At 47.6% G+C, this 22202-nt stretch overlaps 1 protein-coding gene across 2 annotated transcripts in view; it reads left to right on the top strand.

Annotated features, from left to right (window-relative positions):
* Nucleotides 1-4542: 4542 nt before the first annotated feature.
* LMTK2 (lemur tyrosine kinase 2) overlaps nt 4543-22202 on the top strand; it is a 72875-nt gene continuing 55215 nt past the window's right edge. Inside the window, exon 1 of one of the 2 annotated variants that reach the window (XM_043915311.1) lies at nt 4543-4926. In XM_043915311.1, coding sequence (XP_043771246.1) covers nt 4842-4926 — 85 coding nt within the window. In that variant the 5' untranslated portion in view covers nt 4543-4841. Of the gene's footprint in view, nt 4933-22202 lie in introns of both variants that reach the window. The other variant, XM_043915310.1, reaches the window with a different exon arrangement.

Here is a 22202-nt window from a genome sequence, read left to right as displayed (position 1 = left end):
TTTGGCACACAGCCCTATTCACAAAAGGTCTTCAGTGTACGCTTTTGATGTTACTCAGTTTTTTAAAAAAATATATGTATTTGGCTTCGCCGGGTCTTTGTGGCAGCGTGCATGATCTTTTTTAGTTGCAGCACACGGGGTCTTTGATCTTCGTTGTGGCAGGCGGAATATTTAGTTGCGGCATGTGGGATCTAGTTCCCTGACCGGGAATCGAACCCCAGGCCCCCTGCGTTGGAAAGGTGGAGTGTTAGTCTTGGACCACCAGGGAAATCCCTGACATTATTCAGTTTTTTGATTTTGAAACTCAGCAAGGACTCTGGAGCCAGGCTGCCTGAGTTTGGATCTGCCACTTACTAGCTGCGTGACCGTCACTGAGGTGCTGTTTCCTCGTCTGTAAAAAGGGACTGTCAGTAGCTTACACTAGTCACAAGAAGCCACATATTGAATGATCCCATTTATAGGAAATGCCCAGAGTAGGTAAATCCATAGAGATAAAGGGCCTCTCAGAGAGCTCAGTGGTGAAGAATCTGCCTGCCAATGTAGGAGACACAGGAGACGGGTTTGATCTCTGGGTCGGGAAGATCCCCTGGAGGAGGAAATGGCAACCCACTCCAGTATTCTGGCCTGGAAGATCCCATGGACAGAGGAGTCCGGAGGGCCACAGTCCACGGGGTCACCAAGAATCAGACACGACTGAGCAGGCATGCGCGGCTCGGCACGGCACAGTCTAACGTGGTGGAAGGGCTGGGAGCTCCGCTGCACGAAGTCACTCAGAGACTCAGGATCCGTCTGTCTAACGTCTTCGTCCTTCTCTTGTGCCTTGGAGTCCTCTCATGGGTCCACTTCAGCCAGCCAGATTCTGAGCAGGCAGATATACAGACAAAAAGCAGATGCCTGGTTTCCAAGGACTAGGAGGAGGGACGCAAATAGGGAGTGACAGCAAATGTGTACAGAATTTCTTTTAGGGATGATGACAATATTCTAAAATTAGATAAAGTTTAAAGAGTTATTACTTGCACAATGCTTAGAGCAGAACCTGACACACAGAAAGTGATTCATAAGTCACTTTTTTTTTTTTTCCCCATAAGTCACTATTAAGTAAAACTCACTTCCACAAGAAGGCATTCACCCTGTTGAGCTTGGGGAAGCTATGCTTATAACGCGATTTTAAAGTGATATCCCCTTCTTGAACCTCACCGTCTGTTGAGTACTTTTTGTAAATCCTGTAACTTATCTTGTGGATAGCATTATTCATTCATTCATTTTACCATATTGGTGCCCTTCCCCCCTCCATAAATGGGTGGTGACTCTAGGCTCTGAATGGCCATCACTTCCGGTGAGCTGTCCCTGACTCAGCTGTAGACAAAGGATCTAAAAGGCAACAAAAGGTGAGACTGTCACACAAAGGCATTCAGAAGGAGAGTTGGGGGTGAGGTGTGTGGCCTTTATTTCAGTGGTATAGGACTAGGAAGAGATGACTTCTAAGTTGTGTGGTCTCTTTATTTGCTCAGAGCTGAATTAAAGTAATGCAACCACAGAAAGGATTCAGGTCAGCAAGGGGCAGTCATAGGGACCTTATGGAGGGTGCCCGATGGCAAGACCAATAGTGCACATAACAAGTGGTTCTGTAGGGGGAAGAGAGCTCTGACTGGTACTGTTTGCCAATTTCCATGGTGTAAATACTCAAGCTATAGGCATGATAGCACAGGAGTTAGAGTTGGCAAGAGGACTTATATACCATTTCTACTGGACAGCTATGATAGATATAAATAACCCCAAAGCATAGATAACAGTAAATGTAGTAACATAACTGACTTTTTAGAATTTGGGACTTTTGCTTTTAATAACAACTTTGAGATATAATTCACAAACCACCAAATTCACTCCTTTAAAATGGATTTTAGTATATTCACAGAGTTGTGCAAAGATCACCATTATTTAATTTCAGAATATTTCAAACAGCCCCCAAAGAAACCCCATACCTATTAGCAGTCAATCCTCATTTCTTGCCTTGGCCTTAGACAACCACACACCTAATTTCTATCTCTTTGGATCTGCTTAACCTGAATATCTTATAAAAATAGAATCATAAAATATATAAACTTTTGTGACTGGCTCTTTTCACTAAGCATATGTTTTCAAGGTTCCTCTATGTTGTAACATGTATCAGTACTTCACTCCTTTTTATTGCTGTATAATATTCCACTACAAGGATATAACATTTTGTCGATTCATTCATCAGTTGATGGACATTTGTGTAGTTTCCATCTTTTAGTTATTATAAATAATGCTGCTATGAGTGTCAGTGGACAAGGTTTGATGTGGACATATGTCTTCATTTATAGTAGGTATATATCTAGGAGTAGATTTGTTGGGTCATATGGTGACTGTATGTTTAATATTTTGAGGACCTGTCAGATTATTTTCCAAATCGGCTGTACCATTTTACATTCCCATCAGCAAAGAACAGGGGTTCAATTCCTAAACATTCTCACCAACACTGATGATTTTCTGTCTTTTAATATACCACTGACAGAACCCTCTGGATTCATGCATTTGATCCAGCTCAGCCCTGAAAACATTTAGGGTACCTGCTGAATGCCAGATCCCCAGAGATGCATGCTTATCCAGTACTAAACAAAATGTATATCCCTGTGACTCCAGCCCTCAGCCTGAGCTTGCTGGCAGGACAGACAATGCCTGTGTAGTGATGGCCTGGCTTAAAAGAGAAACTGGAAAAGCCTGAGCACAGGGGAGAACAGCCACAGGAATCCTGAAAGATGTGGCTTCTCATTTTAGGGATCTAATCCCAGGTTGTTCCAAAGGCTGTTTTGTGATTACTAGAGGAAATGAAACAAAGCAAACAGGTTCTCATTTGCTTTGCAAATTCTCTAACTGGAAGTCTTCAAGACCTCAAGAGAAGTACTGGGCAAAGGTGTGAGCAGTGAGGTAGTTTGTCGGGTAAAGCTTTCCATTAGACACCGTCCAAGGAATGTGTACCTTAACCCCTCTTCTGTGAAGTGGAAAGGAGAAACATTTTCTAAAAAACTTTTGGGCCACTTGAGTAATAACGAAACCTGCTTTGGGATTGTGATCTGACGTGTTGTGGTTGGAGCGCACTTTAATTATGATTAACAACCACCAGGATTACGAGGGCTTTGGCTGGGCCGGCACTGCTGTGGACACATCCAGGGACTCCTCCTGGGACACAGCGTGAGCATTCCCCGGCTCCCTGAAACTTGAAGTCCAGAGCTTCCTTGATCCCAGTAGAAAGTAGAAGCACAACAGGTGACTGTGTCTCTTTTCTCGACCTTTGCCTTCCTTTCCTTTTGCACATAGAGATCAGCAGACAGCCATGGATGCTTTAACCCGGCACTTCCACATTCCAGCTATTTGTTTACTTAGGTGTTTATTGTCTTGCCTTATATGTCCAACAAATACTCCCTGGGCATGGTCTGTGTGTCCTGAAGGGATCAGCACCGCAGAGAGCTGGCATTCGAGATGGACTTGAGGAGTCCAGAGAACTGGGGAGGCCCCCCTGCCGCCAGCTGGTAGTGCCCCATCTGATAAGATTCAAGTCAGTCCCTCTCATGTACACACTGGACTATGAGTGCGCTCTCCGGAAGAGCCCAGCATTTCCCCAACTTCCAAGCTTCTGCTCATTGTTACTTCTACCTGGAAAATATTTTTTCTCTCGCCTCTCTGCAGTAGGATGGTCTCTCCTCAACTGCTGGCTGGGCCTTTTCTCTTGGTGGGGAGAGGCGGGCACCCAGGCCAGGCGCTACTCCTGTAGAGAATCTCTCCTGGAGCCAGGCCTCCCGTTGGTGCCAGGCACCCACAGCTGACACATGCACCGTTCCTGTCCTCAGGGAGCTTACAGTCACAGGAACAATACAGCCTGGCAGCCAGGATAGCAGTGGGGCCAGGGCCACGGGCACACTAGGAGGTGACAGTCATTTCTCCTGGGGTTGGGAGAGGCCTCCTTGGATGACTGTATTCTTCAGGTGAGTCTCCACCATGGAAAGGGAGTGTGCCAAGTGGCAAAGAAAGGACAGGAAGGGCACCGTTGTCAAGGGGAACAGCTTGAGCTCAGGAGCCGAATTAGCGGGCGCAAGGGGAGACAGTATTCTATTCTCGTCAAACTGAAATAAAAAAGCCCAAAGCTCCTCGGTGGCTGAATAGGTCAACCTAAGAAGAGTCTAAAACGCCTATTACAAGTAAAAAAGGCTGAAGACAAAAGGGGCCTATTTTTACGCGTTTTTAAAATACTGAGAAAAAAATTCAGGACGGATTCTGGATGCTTTTCATCGTCTTCTTATACTTACCTTTTTTCCAAAAAAATTAAAAAAAAAAAAAATTGCTGGCATCACCTGCTGCCCATGCACGCCTGTGTCTGCAGGGGGCGCACCGGCGGCCACCGTCCCGCCGCCAGGGCGGTGGGCGGGGCCTCCCGAGCCGGTGTGGAACTGACGACTGGCGGGACGGGCTGTCTATCACGGCGTCCCGCCCCTCCCGCCCTACGTCACATGACGCAGCCCATCATGGCGGTGGGAGCGCGGCCGCCGGGGCCCGCGGCTCCGCAGAGCGGTTGCCGTTGCTGCTGCTGAGAGGCGGCGGCGCGGGCAGGCGGGAGGGCGGGAAGGATGGTGTTTCCGAGGTCGGAGCGGTGGGCGCGGACCAGGAGCCGGGCTGAGGTGTGGCCGAAGCGACGCGTGCCCGAGAGCAGCCGGCGCGGGTGCCGCTGAGGCAGCGGAGGGAGGCAGGACCTACCGAGGGACAGACCGACGGACAGGAGGGAAGGCGACCTGAGAGCCGGCCCCCGGGGCCGCGCGGCGGGCGAGATGCCGGGGCCCCCGCCGCCGCCGCTGCTGCTGCTCCTGCTCCTGGCCGTGGGCCGCGCCGGGGCCGCGCCACTTCCGCAAACAGGTGCAGGTGAGCGGGCCCCGGGCGGGGACCCGGCGGCGGGGGGCGGCCGGGGTGGAGGCGGCGGGCCCGGCCCGGCCTCGGCGCCGAGGAAGCGGAGGGCCTGCCCGGGGCGGCAGGCCTGGTGGAGCCCGTGCTGAGGGAGGTTCTGCCGCAGGGGCGTGAGGTGGGGGCGGGCTGCCTCTTCAGGGCCGAAGCGGGGGCGAGGCTCTGCGGATGGGGCTCGTCGGGCGGCGGGGAGGAGGCTGCGAGTCGGGCGGCAGCCCCCATCCCCTCCCCGGCGTAGGCTGCGGTCCCGGCTCTGGACCTGTTGCCCGAAGGTCCTCAGCCTACATCGCTTCCCGGCAGTTCTGCTTCCTTCCCCAGATGTCACCTGCCTCCTGTGCTTTTTTCCCCCCTCACATCTTATAATAAGAACCGTTTCTTAAGCCTTAATCGTACTTTTTAATGCAAATGACTTTGGAGAGCTGCGCAGAGTTTCTCTTCTCTCCCTGAAACTCTTTCCGAAGTTGTCAATTGATTTCAAAACGCTGTGCTTTTTATTCGAATTGGATCTCTGGGGATGAGAAGGAAGCAGCTCTATAAATATCTTTATTTTAGGAAGCCAGTGATTAGAGTAGCAGCCTTTGAATAACTATTGACAAAATGGCCCAGGGGGTGATTGAAGTTTCTATTTTAGCCATGTCAGTGTGTGATTTTATTTTTCTCCCATCGTTTTCGTTTGTGGTTTATTTTCCCCGATAAAACTTCAATCCAGGAAAGCATCTCAAGTTGGATAATTTTTTTTTAGGGAAAAAAATAGGCTAATTTGATGTTACCTGCTGCTGCTGATCTTTGAATTGAGAGGAGACTGAAATTTCACAGAATCATGGAATTTTAGAGATGGAAGAGGCCTTAAAGAAAATTTAGTACAATTTTTATCGTTTTGCAGTTGAAGATAGTGAGGCCCTGGGGGTCCAATGATCTACCCAAGGTGACACAGCTAAATTGTAGGTGGAGCCACAAAACCCAGGTCTTAGATTCCCCTAGTTGTGTGATTTTTCTGTTTTACCATATCAAGTCTCTTGGCTGTTTAGGATACTCTTGAGGTGAAGAGTTATTTTAGAATGATGTTAATTGGATACAGAATGTGGAAGGTACTGTCTCTAGTAAAGACATATTTTTCAAGCATATCTACAATGGAAGCTAAATATAATTGTTTCCAGAGACACACCAGGTTATGTCATTGAGTGCCCTTTAGTGGGGTATTAACTGTTATCATTGTAACATGTAGTGTATCACTAAATTTCTGCCATTGCCTTAAATCAAATATTTGTGAGGTGAATGTTTTCTGATCTGATAGATAAGAAGAGTGAACATTATGAGGAGTGTGTAGGCAGCCCAGGTAAGAGTCCCAGAAAGTACCTGGGAAGTACCTCTCTATAGTCTACTACAGGGAGGAATGTCAGTGTTGATATTGAAAGATATTCATGGTGAAATGGAAAGTTAGCAGCAGAGTAGGATAGTGGATAAAGAATATGCAAGCAGAAGGGATTCAGGAAGTGTCCAGATGACTTTGCACTTCATTGAATTTGTACATATTTTGGAAAACAGATTCTATGTAGGAACCTTTGGAAATGTGTCTGCCTATAAATCTCTTAACATGTATTTTATTCCCTTCTTTTAAAATTTTATGGAGGTATGAGTCAAAAAATTGACGTTTTTGTTGGAGTGAGACAAAGCAATCAGGAAAATTAATCCATAAATAGAAATATCAAATCTTGGCATTAACAAAGACATAAAGAGCTATTTGGTGACATAGAGCAGCTCCTGTAGATTTTCCCTTCGTGTTTGTTGCTTGGATGGCATTATGGCGAGACTTGTGACATATGGATGACAAGTACCTGCCGGGGTTAAATTATTGGGAAGGACGCACAATCTCACATAGATCTGGGAGTCTGTATTTCCGTTCAAAAGAGATTTTTAATAGTGGTAATGGAGATGGATTGTTGACCAAGATGTATTAGATCAAGAGAAAGAAAGAAACCTTTGAGCTAGTCCTGATAAGTGAGCTCGATGATCAAGAAAGAGGAAGCCCTCTGGAATATACATGGGAGATAAAAGAACAGTTAAACATTGAAAACAGTAACTCTCAAGCTTTTGATTAGCTGGGGCCTGTACTCCTTACACAGGGAAGTCTGGCCACTTTCAGATTCTGAGTAGATTTGTTGCGTTGGGTCTTTGCCCCCTTGGTCTTAATGCTGCTTGAAGTTCTAACTAGTTAATAGTGTCTTGAAGAAAGCATGGCTTATCAACAATAGGTTGGAAAAAATACTTGAAATTTAGTCTTTGCCATGGGGAAATGAGATGGTTAACTAAAATTTGGCTTTTAAATTAAAGTTCATTTATCCAAAGATTTCTTTGTCATCCAAAATTGTTTCTAGATTCTGAAGTTGAAAAAAGATCATTTACCTGTCAGTCACGGGTGAGCATTATGAATATGCAGATTGCCTTTGCCATCAGGTATGAAGGCATTTCTTGGTTGAATTTGGGGGGTACAGTGGATCGCTTTATCACTTACGTCCCTTATGTCCTCCCTGGGGTGGGGGCTCCTTTTCTGAGAATCTATTTCTGCAAGGACTGGTCCTCACTTAGGAACCTTTCATAAAGAGAGGAAGTCCACTGTTGTTTACACACACACACTTCAGTGGGGAGGGCTCCTTTTCTGAGAATATGTATTTCTGCAAGAGCTGGTCCTCACTTAGGAAGCTTACGTAAAGAGAGAAAGTCCACTGTTTTTTACACACACTCTTCAGTTAGCAAATGTTTTTTACACACACACGCGCACTTCAGTTACCAAACTAAGATTACAGTTAAGTCATTCCTAGCTTTCTTCTCTTGGAGAGTACTTAGGTGCCTTTTGCAAGACTCTGAATTCACATCATGAAGAAAGATTGGGTACACGTGAGGCATTCTTCTGAGTCCATCGCTCGTTATTAATATCAGGATAGTGGTGAGACTGGGACACCCACTTGCATTGTTCTGTGGCATGTTAGGTCACAGAACACAGAGGAAGCTTTTAGCAGCTCCAGATACAGGACCTCACGGAAGTCTGTGAACCCGGTGGGACTCAGTTATTGATTAAACATTAGCTCGTGAAACCTGGGCTTTTATTTTAAACAAACAAGCTTGTGTCTTGAATAAGATTTCTGAAGTAAAGGAAGTGCTCTCTAAAGTGTGAATTTTTGTTTAACAGCTTCTGAGAAATAAAAATTATTTTCAACAGGTTTTTTGTGCAGATTCTTGTCAGTCTGTATGACTGTGAGGCTTGAGATCTGATTTAGGCTGGAAACGCTGTTAATTGCTTTCAATTGGTGATACTTTGGGGTTAAATAAGTACTCTTATTTGCCTAGTAATAGGAAATAGGGCCAGCAACTTTGTAGTATCAGCATTGACGTTATCACATCTCTGCAGTTTTGCTAACTGTTGATGCAGTTCTTTTGAAATTTAAAGAGTCCTTGGGCCCTCCGTGTCTCCTGTGGGCATAGACAGAGATAGCGGCTGTATAGCTAATAATTTTTAAAAAACCACCCTGTAATGTAAACGTCACGTAGGGGATGGCCAAGGTTCTGAAATGGTTAAACAGACAAGTCCTCAAAAAAGTCCTTACACGCGGGCATATAAAAAGAATCCCAACTTCTCAGCCCGGTTGGGAGTAAACTTCATGTGCCCGTCACAGGAGGAGCGGGTCCTGCGACCAGAACCTGGCCTTTGGGGCTGGCCTGGGTGTGAGGCCTCCCTCGGCCGCCTCAGTGGCTTTTAAGGCCTTGGCCCGTCACTTGGCCTTTCTGAGCTTCTTAGACTCACTCAGCTTTTAGAAAGGGACGGTGATGATATTTACCTAAGGGGTTGCTGTCACGTGCTAGCCACGTCTGTTACAGGTCAGACCCTTGACAACGTAGATTTCTTTGTAGATTTGGTGGGTCGTCATAGAGTTGACTAATGGTAGGTGCTATTGTCAAAGAAGGAACTTAGCATGGGAGCCGCTTAAACATGGAGTGCCTGAAACTTACAGATGTTAAGAAAAAAAAAAAGTCTTTGTTTCTCAAAATAACAAGTTGTGATGGGTGAAGATGAGACCCTTTAGAGAGAAATCTGGCTTACCGAAGTGTGAGTGTTGTTGCTTCTTGAAATTCACAGCCTTGGGGAGTTATGCTAGAAATTTTTAAGATGATCTGGATCAGCATGCTTTTATATAATAAACCTGTTTTTGAATGTCAAGATGACTAAAGCTCTTGGATGTGAACGACTGCTGGTTTTAACTTACTTAAAGGAACCACAGGCGATCTAAGTTGGTTTGATCCCAAACAAAAATTGTACACTCGCAGAAAGCATCCGTGAAGGCAGCAGGTTCAGCTGGGCTGTGCTCGGACCAGCCCAGGGCTGAGGTTTCCCCTTAGAAAATGTCATTCAGAGAGATGAACGTGAGAGACCTCCTTTCTCTCTCACTCACTCACTCTTAAAATCATGTGTTTTTGCAGGCTTCTAGCGTTGCTTCACTCTGAAATTTTTATGTATTACTCAGACACGGGGAAAGGGATATTATAGAAAGGAGAAGCTGGACAAGTGTTCCTGGTTGAAAACAGACTACTGTATCTGAGGTGGTTTTTAGACTCAAATCTCTATTTTTCTGTGACTCCTGATATGAAGATGCTGTAAGAACCCTGAGGAAATGCGGTGAAAGCTGTGTCGGGGCAAAATATTGGAGTGAAGTATTTTTAAATTGTAGCGAATGACTAATTTGGAACCATGCCTTGGCATTACAGTTATTTGCCACAGAGAGAACAGGCATATCAGAAAAATAACCTCGATCTTTCACAAGAAGGTTCTGTGCAGAAGTTAGCTCAGTGCAGAGATTGCGAATTTCACTTGACTTTATTGTGATTCAAGTGGGGAAACATGAGAACAGCTGATGCCAGACGTCTCAGGTGCCTGAACCCACAGCCCAGCGCGTGCTTTTCCTCCTCTGAAAGCCCCTGCCGTTTCTCCCCTGGCTGCGGAAGAGCGGTTTGCCCCGCTTCTGCCTCCCTGGGGCTTCAGCCGGGTGGTGGTAAACCTTCCATTTTGTTTTTGGCAGCTTGGCACATTTTGCGTTTTACTATGTTATGTTTGTTTTAAAAGGCTGGAGTTACCATCAGATCAGATCCCAGATGCTGGGGTGGGGCTGGGGTAGCCCCCAGCCCCCGCTTGGGCAGCGTTGGGCAGGCAGGTCATCGCAGCTGGGTTTCTGCTGCCCTGGCCTCTGCTCACCCTGCTCCATCACACTTTTTTTTTTTTGGCTGCACCAAGAGGCCTGTGGGATCTTAGTTCCTTGGCCAGGAGTGGAACCTGGGCCCTCTGCAGTGGAACGGACAGTCTTAACCTCTGGACTGCCAGGGAATTCCCCTCAAGGCACTTTCTTACCGGCTAAATTGATCTGCTCAGAGTTTGCAGAATATGCTGTTGCGATTCCCATCTTCCAGTGCTTCACATTCTGTTCGCAGTTGCCTGAGTCTTCCCCTTGTGTGTCTTAGGTGCTGTCATCTCTTTGTCTTGTCTTTTCTTTTAAACCTCTCTACAACCCCAGTTTCCCTACTAAGACCTTTTTCTTTGCCTGGGCTTAGTGATTGCTGGGCTTCCCTGGTGGCTCAGATGGTAAAGAACCCGCCTGTAATGCAGCAGACCTGGCTGTGATTCCTGGGTCGGGAAGATCCCCTGGAGAAGGGAATGGCAACCCACTGCAGTGTTCTTGCCTGGAGAAGTCCTTGGACAGAGGAATCTGGAGGGCTACAATCCATGGGGTCACAAAGGGTTGGACACGACTGAGCGACCAACACTTTAGTGTTTGCTTCCCCTAATGAACTCCTAGGGTGTCCCTTTGTGGGGCAAGAGGTTCCAGGGGATGCAGGATGAAAACATGGGAACTGTTTGTTTTTTTTTTTTGACATTGGAACTTTTAAATTTATTTTCATTTCATCCTTAAAATATGTTGACTTTCTGAAGGTATAGAATACATTGGTACATTTGTATGATTATGTAAACAAATTTACAAGAAATGGAAGAAATACAGAGAAAACTTACTGGTGAGCTGTGTCATCAAAAAAGGTTTTGGGTTTGTGTTACAAGCCTACCATGTGCATTTACCAAATACCACCTTTTTTTAAAAAAATTATATATTGGAGTGTAGTTGATTTACAATGTTATGTGGTTTCAGGTGTATAGCAAAGTGATTCAGTTATAGATACAGCTAGTCTTTTTCAAACTCTTTTCCCACTTAGCTTATTACAGTATATTGAGGAGGGTTCCCTGTGTTCCACAGTAGGTCCTTGTTTGTTATCTGTTTTAAATATGTGTGAATGTGTTAATCCCAAATTCCTAATTTATCTCTCCCCCTGCCTTTCCTGGTGGCTCAAACGGTAGAGAATGCCTGCAATGCAAGAGACCAGAGTTCGATCCCTGGGTCAGGAAGATCGCCTGGAGGAGGAAATGGCAATCCACTCCAGTATCTTTGCCGGGAGAATTCCATGGACAGAGGAGCCTGGCCAGGCTACAGACCATGAGGTTGCAAAGAGTCAGACACGACTTTGAGTGACTGATACTGCCTTTTCCTACCACCTGTTTTAACTCCTGTCTCTTCGTCTGGATTGCAAGCCTTAGTATTGCTCATGTTTGCGTGGTATCCCACGTTTAGTTGAAGTTTGTGGGTGATGCTGAAGTTTGATGAAGGTGGTGCTGGAGAACTGAGTTCCCCAGACCAGTACTCGAATGTCCATGCGTTAAGAGGAGAGGGTGTCAGCTTAGAGCCTCTCATTCTCCTGCAAACTTTATCTTCAGCCAGCCCCGTCCCTCACCCGGAAGGAGGCCGTTTATAGTTGTTTTATTTTTAGTTGTAAATGTTTTCTTTTAGAACAATTCTAGATTTACAGGAAAGTTGCAAAGATGGTACAAAGAGTCCCTGTGTATCCTTTGTCCAGTTTTCCCTTTTGACACTTGTAACAACCAGGAACCGGTTCTAATGCATGATTATTAGTCAGTGCCCAGACTTTATCAGGGTTCTTTCCTGTTTCCTCACGTCCTTTTTCTTGTTTCAGGGTCCCACGTGTGTCTGGTCGTCACATCTGCTGGGGCCCCTCCGGTCTGCTCCCTGTGTTGGTGATCTTGGCATTGTGAGGAGTACTGGTCGGTGTTTTGTAGAGTTATCCCCCAGCTGGTGCGTGTTTGATGTTTTTCTCGGGATGAGGCTGGGGTGCCGTGTTTGTGTGGGAGGAATCGCACGGCGTGACAGTGCCGTTCTCATCACGTCATGTCAGGGGTGTGTGCTCTCAGGACGACCGGGCCCTGGTCCCTTGGCTGAGGTGCTGTTTGTCAGCTGCCGCTTCTGCCAGTCACACACCCCCTTCTCTGTACCGCGCGTGTGCCCGGCCCCCACGAGTAACCCGCCACCTCCTTGAGGGAGAAGTGTCTATAGAAGCTACCTAGGATTCTGTGTAGGAGATTTAACTGTTCTTCCCCGTGTGTTTCCTTATTCAATTATTTATATCAGTATGCACATGAGGATATTGATTTTTGCACTTTGGGTTATAATTCAATACTGTTATTTATTTTGCTGCTTAAATGGGCCACTGGGAGCTCTTTCAGTTGGCTCCTATGTCCTGCAGACACATATCCATCTTTTTTTTTCCCCAAGCACTTCCTTGTTTTCTGGTGCTGTGAGAAGCTATGGGCTCCCCTGCTCCAGTCCATGTCTCCCAGGGCTTCCTTTTATTGGAGGGTGATATTAGAAACTGGGATCTGGGCCCCGGGTTTGCCCACCGCTGCTGCTGCTGCGATGTTTATAACAGGGTTTTGATCCTCTGCTTCCTGTACCTAACGCCAGGTGCTGGGAAGAGAGAGCAGGCGAGGGATTTGGCGGGACCAAGGGCCTCTTAGGGAGGGACGGACGACTGGGACGAACGCTGTGCATGTTGGACCCTATCACTTGGCCACCTTTTAACTTTTTCTTAACACCATCGTAAATACTACACATCCCGTGCTTGTGGTATAATGGTACTGGCAAGAAGTTATTTTTATTTTTAGAGCAAATATTATTGTTGGAAGCTTTTATTTACTCTCTCCAAGAGCAGCCTCATCTAGAAGAAGATGAGGGAAACCTGTTAAGCTTAAGGCTACAGTTAGAATTACTTCAGGGAGTCTTATCAGCTTTGGAAATTGCTGAACGGAATTACAGGCAACTCCTTTAATTGGTGAAAGTTCAGATGAAATGTCCAGTGGCAAGTCACTTGAAGAGCACAGAGGGCTGGAGCCTTGCTTTGATCTTTTTACAGAGCTTTTGGTTTCTTTTCATTTTTTTATTATGGAAAATTTCAAACATACACAGAAGTAGAATAATGAATATAACAAACCCTCATGTGCCTGTCACCGAGCATCAGCAGCTTTAAATTTATAATGTTGTTCACTTGTGCCTTTTTCACCTGCTTTGCGGCCCCCATTGGTTCAATATCAGTCCCGGCCACAGTATCAGTTCAGCTGAAAATGTTTCAGGAAAAAGTAAAGCTGTTTTTATAAAAGAGAATCACTTACATCAAGATCAGCTGGGTGCTTGTAGAAATGCAGATTTGGGGGGCCTCCAAACACACCAGCTGAATTGGAATTCTGGAGGTTGGCCCAGAAATCTGCATTTGTAATACTTTTCTGGTGATTTCTCCAACCCCACAACACGAAATGCTTGATCGTGCCACATGCGCGTCCAGTCGTGAAGTCGTGTCCGACTCTCTGCGATCCCCTGTACTGTGGCCCGCCAGGCTCCTCCTCTGTGCATGGGGTTCCCCAGGCAAGAGCAGCGGAGTGGATGGCCCTTCCTTCCTCCAGGGGATCTTCCCACCAGGGATGGGGCCCATGTCTCCTGGGTGTCCTGATGTGGCAGGCGGGTTCCTTCTCGCTGAGGCCCTGGGAAGCCTGTCTTCCACTGGACACGAGATGATGTCAGTTATTTAATAGGAGCCTGTTGACTTGGGGCGCTTGTGAGACTCAAGGAAGGAAGAACAATTTAAAATTAAATAAAAATAAAATAGTAATGTCAACGCCTAAGATCTGAAGCGATCTCTGCTCCTGATCACCGTACGTGAATATTGTTCTGAAGAATCTTCCTGTGAGGAGTTATGTGTGCTATAACCACAAAGGAATGTAAAAACTTCAGGGCAGAATACACACCACCTACCACCTCAAAGGCCTTTTTTTTTTTCCCACCCCCCTGTAACTTTAACCCTTTCTCTGGGAGGCAGTGTAAATAATAACCTCTTTACATTTTATAAATACTCTGTATGAGTAATCAGGAAAAGAGCTGTGAGCTGGTGGCCTGACAATCAGCTGCCAGCGCCGTAGCCGAGCGCCTCGTGGTGCGGATGGGCCTGCCCCGGCCTGCCGGGTCCCAGCCCAGCAGGGAGACTCGAGCAGGTGGAACTCAGGACGCTCCCTGCTCCCAGGTGACAGGTGTGCTCGCCGTGTGACAGCCCCTGATTCTTGACCTGTAGGACGGCAGTGCAGTATGATAACCATGTCGTTAACGTTTTGCTATATAAAAAAGTTAGTTTTTCTCAGCTGGTTTCTTTTGGAATAGCCTCATATTTGTAGCCCACTTTATATTTTTCAATAGGTAGCCTTTTTTTAAGCTTGTAGATGTATTTTAATATATTTGCTGTGAGTGTATTGATATGTACAAAATATGATGAGCTAAAGAAAGCAAACTCTCTCTCAGAATGCTTCAGTGTGACAACTGTGTAATGAGTTGGGTTTGATTAAGAACATCATTGACCCACACACTAGTTCAGATAATTCTGGACTTTTTTTTTTTTTGGCAACATGTATGCCTTACATAGGAGAAAAGAATTTTATTTTAAGCATCTAGGCTAGTGAGTTTTGAGAGAGAAGTTGCTCTTATCCAAAAGTGAAACCACTGTGATGTCATTTTTAAAAACTCATAGTTTTTTTTTTTTCCTCTTTGAGGTCCATGTTCAAAGTCCATCCTGATAATGTCTTTTTTTCCCCTTTTGCTACACTGGACAAGCGGCTTGCTTAACGTGCTGTAACTGCAGCCTTTAATTATGGTGAGTGAATCTCTAAGCCATTCTGGACTTAGAAGCCAGAGGTGGATGAGTTTGCAGTTATTCTGCACATTTAAAATATCTCTTCTGACCAACCAGTAATTGTAAAATTCTGTAGCTTCAGCTTCTTACTGTAGAACCGAAGGCTGTGATCTGCTGGTTACCTCTCAGATTAGCCTCTGCATTTAAAGCATCTTTCACGCTGCAGATTCTTCCTCGGAACCCTCCATAAATTCAACCTGTGCTCCTTTCAGAAGGAAAAAAAATCCCTTTGCGCAGGGCTGCCTGGCAGCGCGCCTCCGGGAGAAGGGCTCAGTGTCAGCAGCAAGTGCTCCTCCCAGGGTGCAGCTTGCGGTTCTGGGCCCAGAGCCCCCGCGCCTCCCCCGCCTCTGACTTCAGACCGTCATAAAACGCAGCGCACCCGGGTGCTGATTGCTGGTGAGGCACTGAGAAATAACACACGTAACGAAAATAGTGCCCTGGGAACACTCCCCCAGAGGCCTGCTGCCGGGGCCCGCTCCAGGAGTCTGTAGTTCTACTTGGTTTGCTTTTAAAAAACAGAAATTAACTTCAATCAAAGATCTGATAACCACTTCTCACCGGTTCTCACTCGCTGTTCAAGTGAGACACTCGGTGGGCTAGTCCAATTTTGGACTTTTTTTTTTTTTTTAAATTGGAGGCTGATTACTTTACAATATTGTGGTGGTTTTTGCCATACATTCACATGAATCAGCCTTGGGTGTACATGAGTTCCCCATCCTGACCCTCCCTCCCCATCCCATCTCTCAGGGTCATCCCAGTGCACCAGCACTGAGCACCCTGCCTCACGCACGGAATAAAATCTTTGTGCGAGAACTTTAGAGCGGAAAGGCCAGTTCACAGGGGAGGGAGGTGGGGCCCGGGGAAGGGAAGCAGTGGGTCCAACGCAGTGGAGCTGTCACAGCCGGACTCCGCTGTGGGCCGAGGGGGCCTGACGCCCGGCCCACCCAGTCCTCAGGCGCTCTGTCTGGTTCTTACAGGACACTTTGATTAGAGTGATGCGGTTGCATGGCTGCTCCCAGTTGTTTTTCCTCTGGATATTTATTTACGTTTTTTTTATCTGAAGGTCCTGGGTGAAATTCAAAGGTACCTATTGTTTAGTTGATCCTTGAAATGGTAAAGATAATTCCTTACCGAGTTAGGAAACTGACATGCTGACTTCCGTAATAAGGCTCAGAAAAGCACATTCATATTTAATTTTTTTTTTATTTTTGAGAACAACTACTGCCGCCTCTGAGTTGCAGTGTTTAATTAAAGGTGATAAAAAATATTTCTCACTTGAAAGAAATGTTAATCATAAACTTGTAAATATTCACTTGTGAACACAAAAAATACTGCAAGTGCTATGATTAAATCAGTGCTATTGTGGAGGCTTGGACCCTGTCAGGAGCCTGCTGGAGGCTGTGGATCCCAAGAAGAGTGCTGGTGAGCAGGTGGCTTGCGTACACAGTGAAGAGTCTCGGGCAGGGGTCAGGAAATGTGCCTGGTGTCCTGGACACACTCTCCTCAGCTCTGTAAGACCAGCGCCTTGATGGGCGCCCTCGGCCCTGTGCCTCCTCGGCTGTGCTTCTTCCCCGGGCTCAGGCAGTGCGGCAGCTTCTGGTTTCCCTCCTGGACCCTCTCCTGGTTTACTTATAATAGATGACTGTTTAACGTGTATGTTTGTCTGCATCATAGCTTTATTCTACTTTTGAATAACTTTGTTAGTATAAGTTGTTTTATTCATTAGTTCAGTTCAGTCCCTCAGTCGTGTCTGACTCTTTGCGACTCCATGGACCGCAGCACGCCAGGCCTCCCCGTCCGTCGACAACTCCCGGAGCTTGCTCAAACTTATGTCCATTAAGTCGGTGATGCCATCCAACCATCTCATCCTCTGTCGTCCCCTTTTCCTCCCACCTTCAATCTTTCCCAGCTTCAGGGTCTTTTGAAATGAGTCAGCTCTTACCATCAGGTGGCCAAAGTATTGGAGTTTCAGCTTCAGCATTAGTCCTTCCAGTGAATATTCAAGACTGATTTCCTTTAGGATGGACTGGTTCGAATCTCCTTGCAGTCCAAGGGACTCAGGAGTAGTTTAAAAAAAACAAAGAAGCAAACCATTCTTTCGGTTCTTTTGCTACTGATCACCATTTTTCTTTCCAAGTCACTTTTTAAATGCCGTCCTCCTCTGCATTCTGTGCAGCTTGTGCCCGTGTCTCCATCTGCCTCCACAGTGTCGTCTTTCCTGTTTGACCCTGTTTCTTAATCCCATTCCTTAAATTTTGTTCCCCTGCCCCAGCCCCTCTGTTTTCTGTTCTCTTCCCCCTGTGCTCTCTCTTTGTATAAGTTAATGCATGTGGATGCTTTTTAAAGCGAAAGTGTTCCAGGGCTTATGATGAAAATAGCCCAGTGAGCCCCTGTCCTGTCCTGTCCTTCCTCATCCCCGCTCTCTGCTCCCCCGCATCTTGCTGAAGAACAGGCTTACACTACTGTTCCTTGGTTTAAGTAGATACTGAGTTTCTACCGTGGAAGAAGAGAATGTGTGTACTCATACACTCTCCCCCTTCTCAGCATCGTTGTTTACACTTCTTGGTTAAGTCAGCACTGCGTTCATGTTTTTTTTTTTTTTTTTATTATGCGTTCATGTTTTTATGACTACAGATTATTCGCAGCTGGCCCTGTCGCGTTTCTGATGATTAAACTTCTCCGACATCTTTTGTGTTTCCTGGACGTTGTTGTCATTTCCTGAGTTTTTTGTGAATGTGTCATTCGTGTGTCCCACCCCCCTCAGCAGGAGTTGACTCTCCTCTCGGCAGCTTTGGCCGGGCCGGGCCCAGGCGGTGGCTCTGCTGCCAGGCCCGTGGCACCTGACTTCCTGCCTGCGTGCCCTCGGTTCCCCTCCTGGGATGGCAGCTTTGGGGACTTCCTCTCTCCGTTCCGGAAAATGGCAAGGCGTGAGTCTTTGCCATTCCCCCCACCCAGACAGGTGCTCCGTGGGTCTCTTGAATCTGGAGAGTGGTGTAGTTCCAGAAGAATCTCATCACACATTTTAAAAAATTCCTTTTCTTTTCCTTCTGGGACTTCTCCTAGTTCAGTGTTGAGCTCCTTGGAATGAGTCTCGACGCTCCTTTTTGTTCATGTTTCATCTCTTTGTGTTACTCTGTGGCTCTTTGTTTTTTTTCTATTACATTTTATTTCCAGGAGTTTTTCCTCCCCACCCCCTTCTAAACAGCATCTTCTCATGAGTGTAGTATCTTTTCTTTTTTCTGAGGATATTAATTATAGTTTTGTAATAGTTTTTTTTTTTTTTGGTACCATCTGCCTCCTTCAAATCCCTTTTTCTCTCTTTGGGTCTGTCACTTGCTTTGACCTTTTTCAGGATGGTTTTCTCAGACGTCAGATCATCTTTGAGAGCCTGCCCGTGTGGAAGAGCGAGGGGCCCTGATGGGAGGTCCTCCACGACCCTTCCCCTCACACTCTGTCGCCCCTGCCCCCACGTCCTGGGCGTCCCCGCCCCACTGCCCTGGAGTGCGGTGTGCCTCCCGCTCCCCCCGCGCCCTGGGCGTCACCCCGTGGGAGCTCTGTGACCTGGGAGAAGCAGCTCTGCCTCTCCGAGGCTCAGCTTCTTCTCTTTAGAGTGGGGCTTCAGGTAGACCCCGCGAAGGGTTGTTGTGGGGCTGGAGATTAAACAGTGCCTGGAACATAGTAAGCACTGCTAAGTGTTAGCTGTTTTCCTAACCATCGGGGGCCGAACCACCATCATCTCTCGTGTGAATTCCCTAATATCAGAATGTGTTCCCTGATTACCTGACAGTCTCGCCTGCTTTATTTTTGCACGTTGCTCGTCCCCATCCCAGGCACTGTGTACTTTATCTTGCTTGTGGCCCGTCTCCCTGCACGAGAGCACACGCCGTGAGCGCAGGGGCTCTCTTCCCCCCACTCCCGTGCTTCTGCAGCCTGCAGCAGCGTCTGTCCTGCAGGGGATGCTTGGTGAACACCTGCTGAATGAGCCAACACCTTGGGGGTTGGGGCCGCTTCCTGATGGGTGAACTTCACAGTTGGTGATGGAATAGCCATTTCCATGAGAGACGCTGTCCTCAGGACTCCTCTAATTATGTGTGGGTCTCTTGTCTTGGACTGGACACCTGAGTGTCTGGAAACACCTAGTTGTATTGGGTTAAATTGTGATTAGATTTATTTTTCTGTATAATATAAAGACAAAATCAGTGGGCATTATCAGATAGGAAATCCTCAGTACTCTTCCCTTGATGCTCTGCAGAACCTTGTGAGCAGTTTCTGGCTTAGTTATGAAGGTAGCACTTCATTTTGGAGAATTTTGAACATTTGTGAAAGTAGAAGAGTACAATGAATTTTCTCTCCCCCTGTCCCAGTCCATCCGTCCCTTTGGCCGGTCCAGCAGCATCCAGACACCATCTGCTTCCTCTCTGAAGGGAGAAGTTTTAAGCACACTTTGCCTGAAAATGTGTTTTAACTATATTGGCAAGAATTTAAGTTAGACCTTAGGAAGTCAGAAAGGTTCTAAGACCATTGGCTCCATCAAGGTGTTGTAGGAAATTTTAGAGAAACAGGTGGGCACATTTTTCTCAGATGGTAAGGGTCAGCCCTGCCTGGGAAGTAAGGAGCATCTAGGTCATTTCTCATTTCCTTTTTGGCCTTCTTGTGCAGAAAGTGTATTAGCTAAGTGTTGTGAACACAGTACTGCAGTGGGAAGGTGCATGGAGAGACGGAACGTCCTTTCCCCTTGACATTAGTGGTGCACTGAAGGGACGAAGCCCTGGGATACTGGCTCTGCATTTCTGCTTCTCGGACCAGTGCTGCCTGGTGGTGAGCTGGTGTCCTGGGCCGCAGGGAGGTCCTGACTCAGAGTGTTACAAACATCTGACACCGTGGATGACTCCGCACGTCAACTATGCCGTCAGCATAACCAAGATTCTGGTTCGTAAAGTGTGGTTCCTGCTGCCATTTTCCTGTGGTGTGGGGCCTCGGCAGCCTGGCCGGAGTCTCTGAAACCTGGCATTCCCTTGACCAAACCATGCCACCGTGCCATCGTAGCTCTTATGTGGCAGCCTCTGCCCTAGTCAGTGTTTTTAAAATTGGAGTGAAACGAGCCTCTGATAACAGATTTTATTGGAAATGGCCGAGAGAAACAGCAGCTTCATCTGAAATGATCTCATTCGCAGGTACTCAAAGCGCACCACCTCTCTGCAGGTGAGAGAACAGGGGGCCGGGCGGGCCTTGGAAATGGGTTTTGAACAAGGAGCGCACCTCACTAGTGAACACGCGGCGCGGTGTGTCCTTCTGGGCTGTTGATGTCCTGGCTTCGGGGTCTTTGTGGAACCTCTGGTCCATCTGCTTCATGTCAGCACACTATTACTGTTCTGTGTGGTGGGTATATTTAGTGCTGGGCTTCACTTTCCCTTCCTCATATGAGAGGTCATCCGGGAGAGTCTAGAGTGTTGAATGTTGTTGTAAATAGGTGTATCGTTAGATTGAGAGGCCAGGAAAACCTTTAGTGACTGAAGATTCCATGTACAGGAAACCGTTAACGATAGATGGGTCTGTAATCTTGAGGCATTAGACAAAAATGTGTGATTTGCTCTGGTGGTCTGAATGTTTTTCCTCAAGTAGTATGATGATAATTCATTCGACTTGTCTCCAGGGAGGAGAGCTACTTGTCAGGATGTTGGAAAGGGAAGATGGACTGGATGTCAGGACTGGTTTGGAAGACTGCCAGTCCTTCGTTCCCCTGAGTTCTGCCTGGTCAGCCTGGTGGGCACCAGCTTTAATTGTCAAGTGGACACCTGAGTGTCTCACGCGTGTCTCCTGAGGGCGAGGGTGGAGAGCAGAAGGGTGATGCGTGTGTCTGACACGCACTCTAAGGGCCGTTTTCACACCACGGCGTCCTGGGAAGCCAGCGAGGAAGGGGGAAGGCAGCGGATACTTGTCTCTGGTGCCAACACGGAGGGGTCCCCTGCCAGAGGGGACGGTGTTCCTAAATTTACCCGTTTATGGTGTTAGGGGCCAAACTGAGCCCCCTCCAACTTGGGAAGGTGACTGACTATCGGAGGACCAGGCCTTTGAAGAAGTGACTGTGTTAGAAACGAGGCTGTTAGCTGCTAACACAGTGTGCCTGGGGTCCTCCCACGAAGAGGAAATCTGAACACAAAGACCCATCGGGGACGCTTGCTCCCAGGAAGGGCCGTGCGAGGACCCGGCGAGCAGACGGCCGTGGTCTGTAGGCCATGGGGAAGCTCAGGAGGAGGCAGCCCCGCCGACCCTGGGGCTTGGGCTTCCAGCCTGGGGGGTGTGTGGTGGTCGAGTTCTGTCGTGGAAGCTGCCCAGCCGTGGTGGTCCGTTACGGGGGCCCGGGCAGAGCTGGCGTCGCGTCTTCGAAGGCGGCCGTTAAGGTTCCCGTTACCAGTGTCAGTGGAGGCCCCGGGGGCTCCTTGTGTGCGGGCCGTCCCCGTGTCTGGCGCCCCCGGGGCCCGTGCCGGAGAGGGGCGTCTGAGCCCCCCGCTGTCGCTGGGCAGGACTGCTCTGGCGGCCTCGCGGGAGAGGAGGCGTGCGGAGAGCGGGTCCTGTGGGACAGATACTCGTCATCACAGGAGAAGGTTCGTTCAGGAAACCCAGCTTTTAAGAAAACATGGAAGAATTTTGCGGCTAAACTCGCGTTGCAGAATGGACAGGTGAAGAGTGTGTGGGGAGTTGTGTGTGAGCTGAGGAGGGAGTGGGAAACTGACGGGGGAGCGGGGGGCGCCCCAGGCCATGGACTGAGACTGTGGTGATGGGGAGAAAGAGCACAGGTCACTGAAGGAATGCTCCTTTTTGGTCCTGTTTGTTTGCCCCTGGAAGTCTAAATTTTTCCTGCTCACTGGTAGGTTTCTGATGGATTTCAGGGCAGAGAGGAGAAGGTGAACTTGAAGGCTGAGGTGACAGAGGGTCCATCTGAAAGGACTGGGAGCATCGTTGCTCCGGGTGGAGAGCCTGCCCGGGGTCTGGAGGTCCCTGGAGGTCCAGGGACCCTGCAAGGCTCGTGAAGGAGCTTGGACTTTAGGCCGATGACCCGGGAAACCCCTCTGCTGAGATGGGTGAGAACACAGAGCTCCCCCCGGCGTCCTCCCTGG

This window comes from Cervus elaphus, chromosome 10, assembly GCF_910594005.1.
Source record: "Cervus elaphus chromosome 10, mCerEla1.1, whole genome shotgun sequence".
In the NCBI taxonomy this organism is placed as follows: domain Eukaryota; kingdom Metazoa; phylum Chordata; class Mammalia; order Artiodactyla; family Cervidae; genus Cervus; species Cervus elaphus.
The sequence above is the reverse complement of the archived record's forward strand: the minus strand, read 5'-3'. Positions and strand labels throughout refer to the sequence as shown.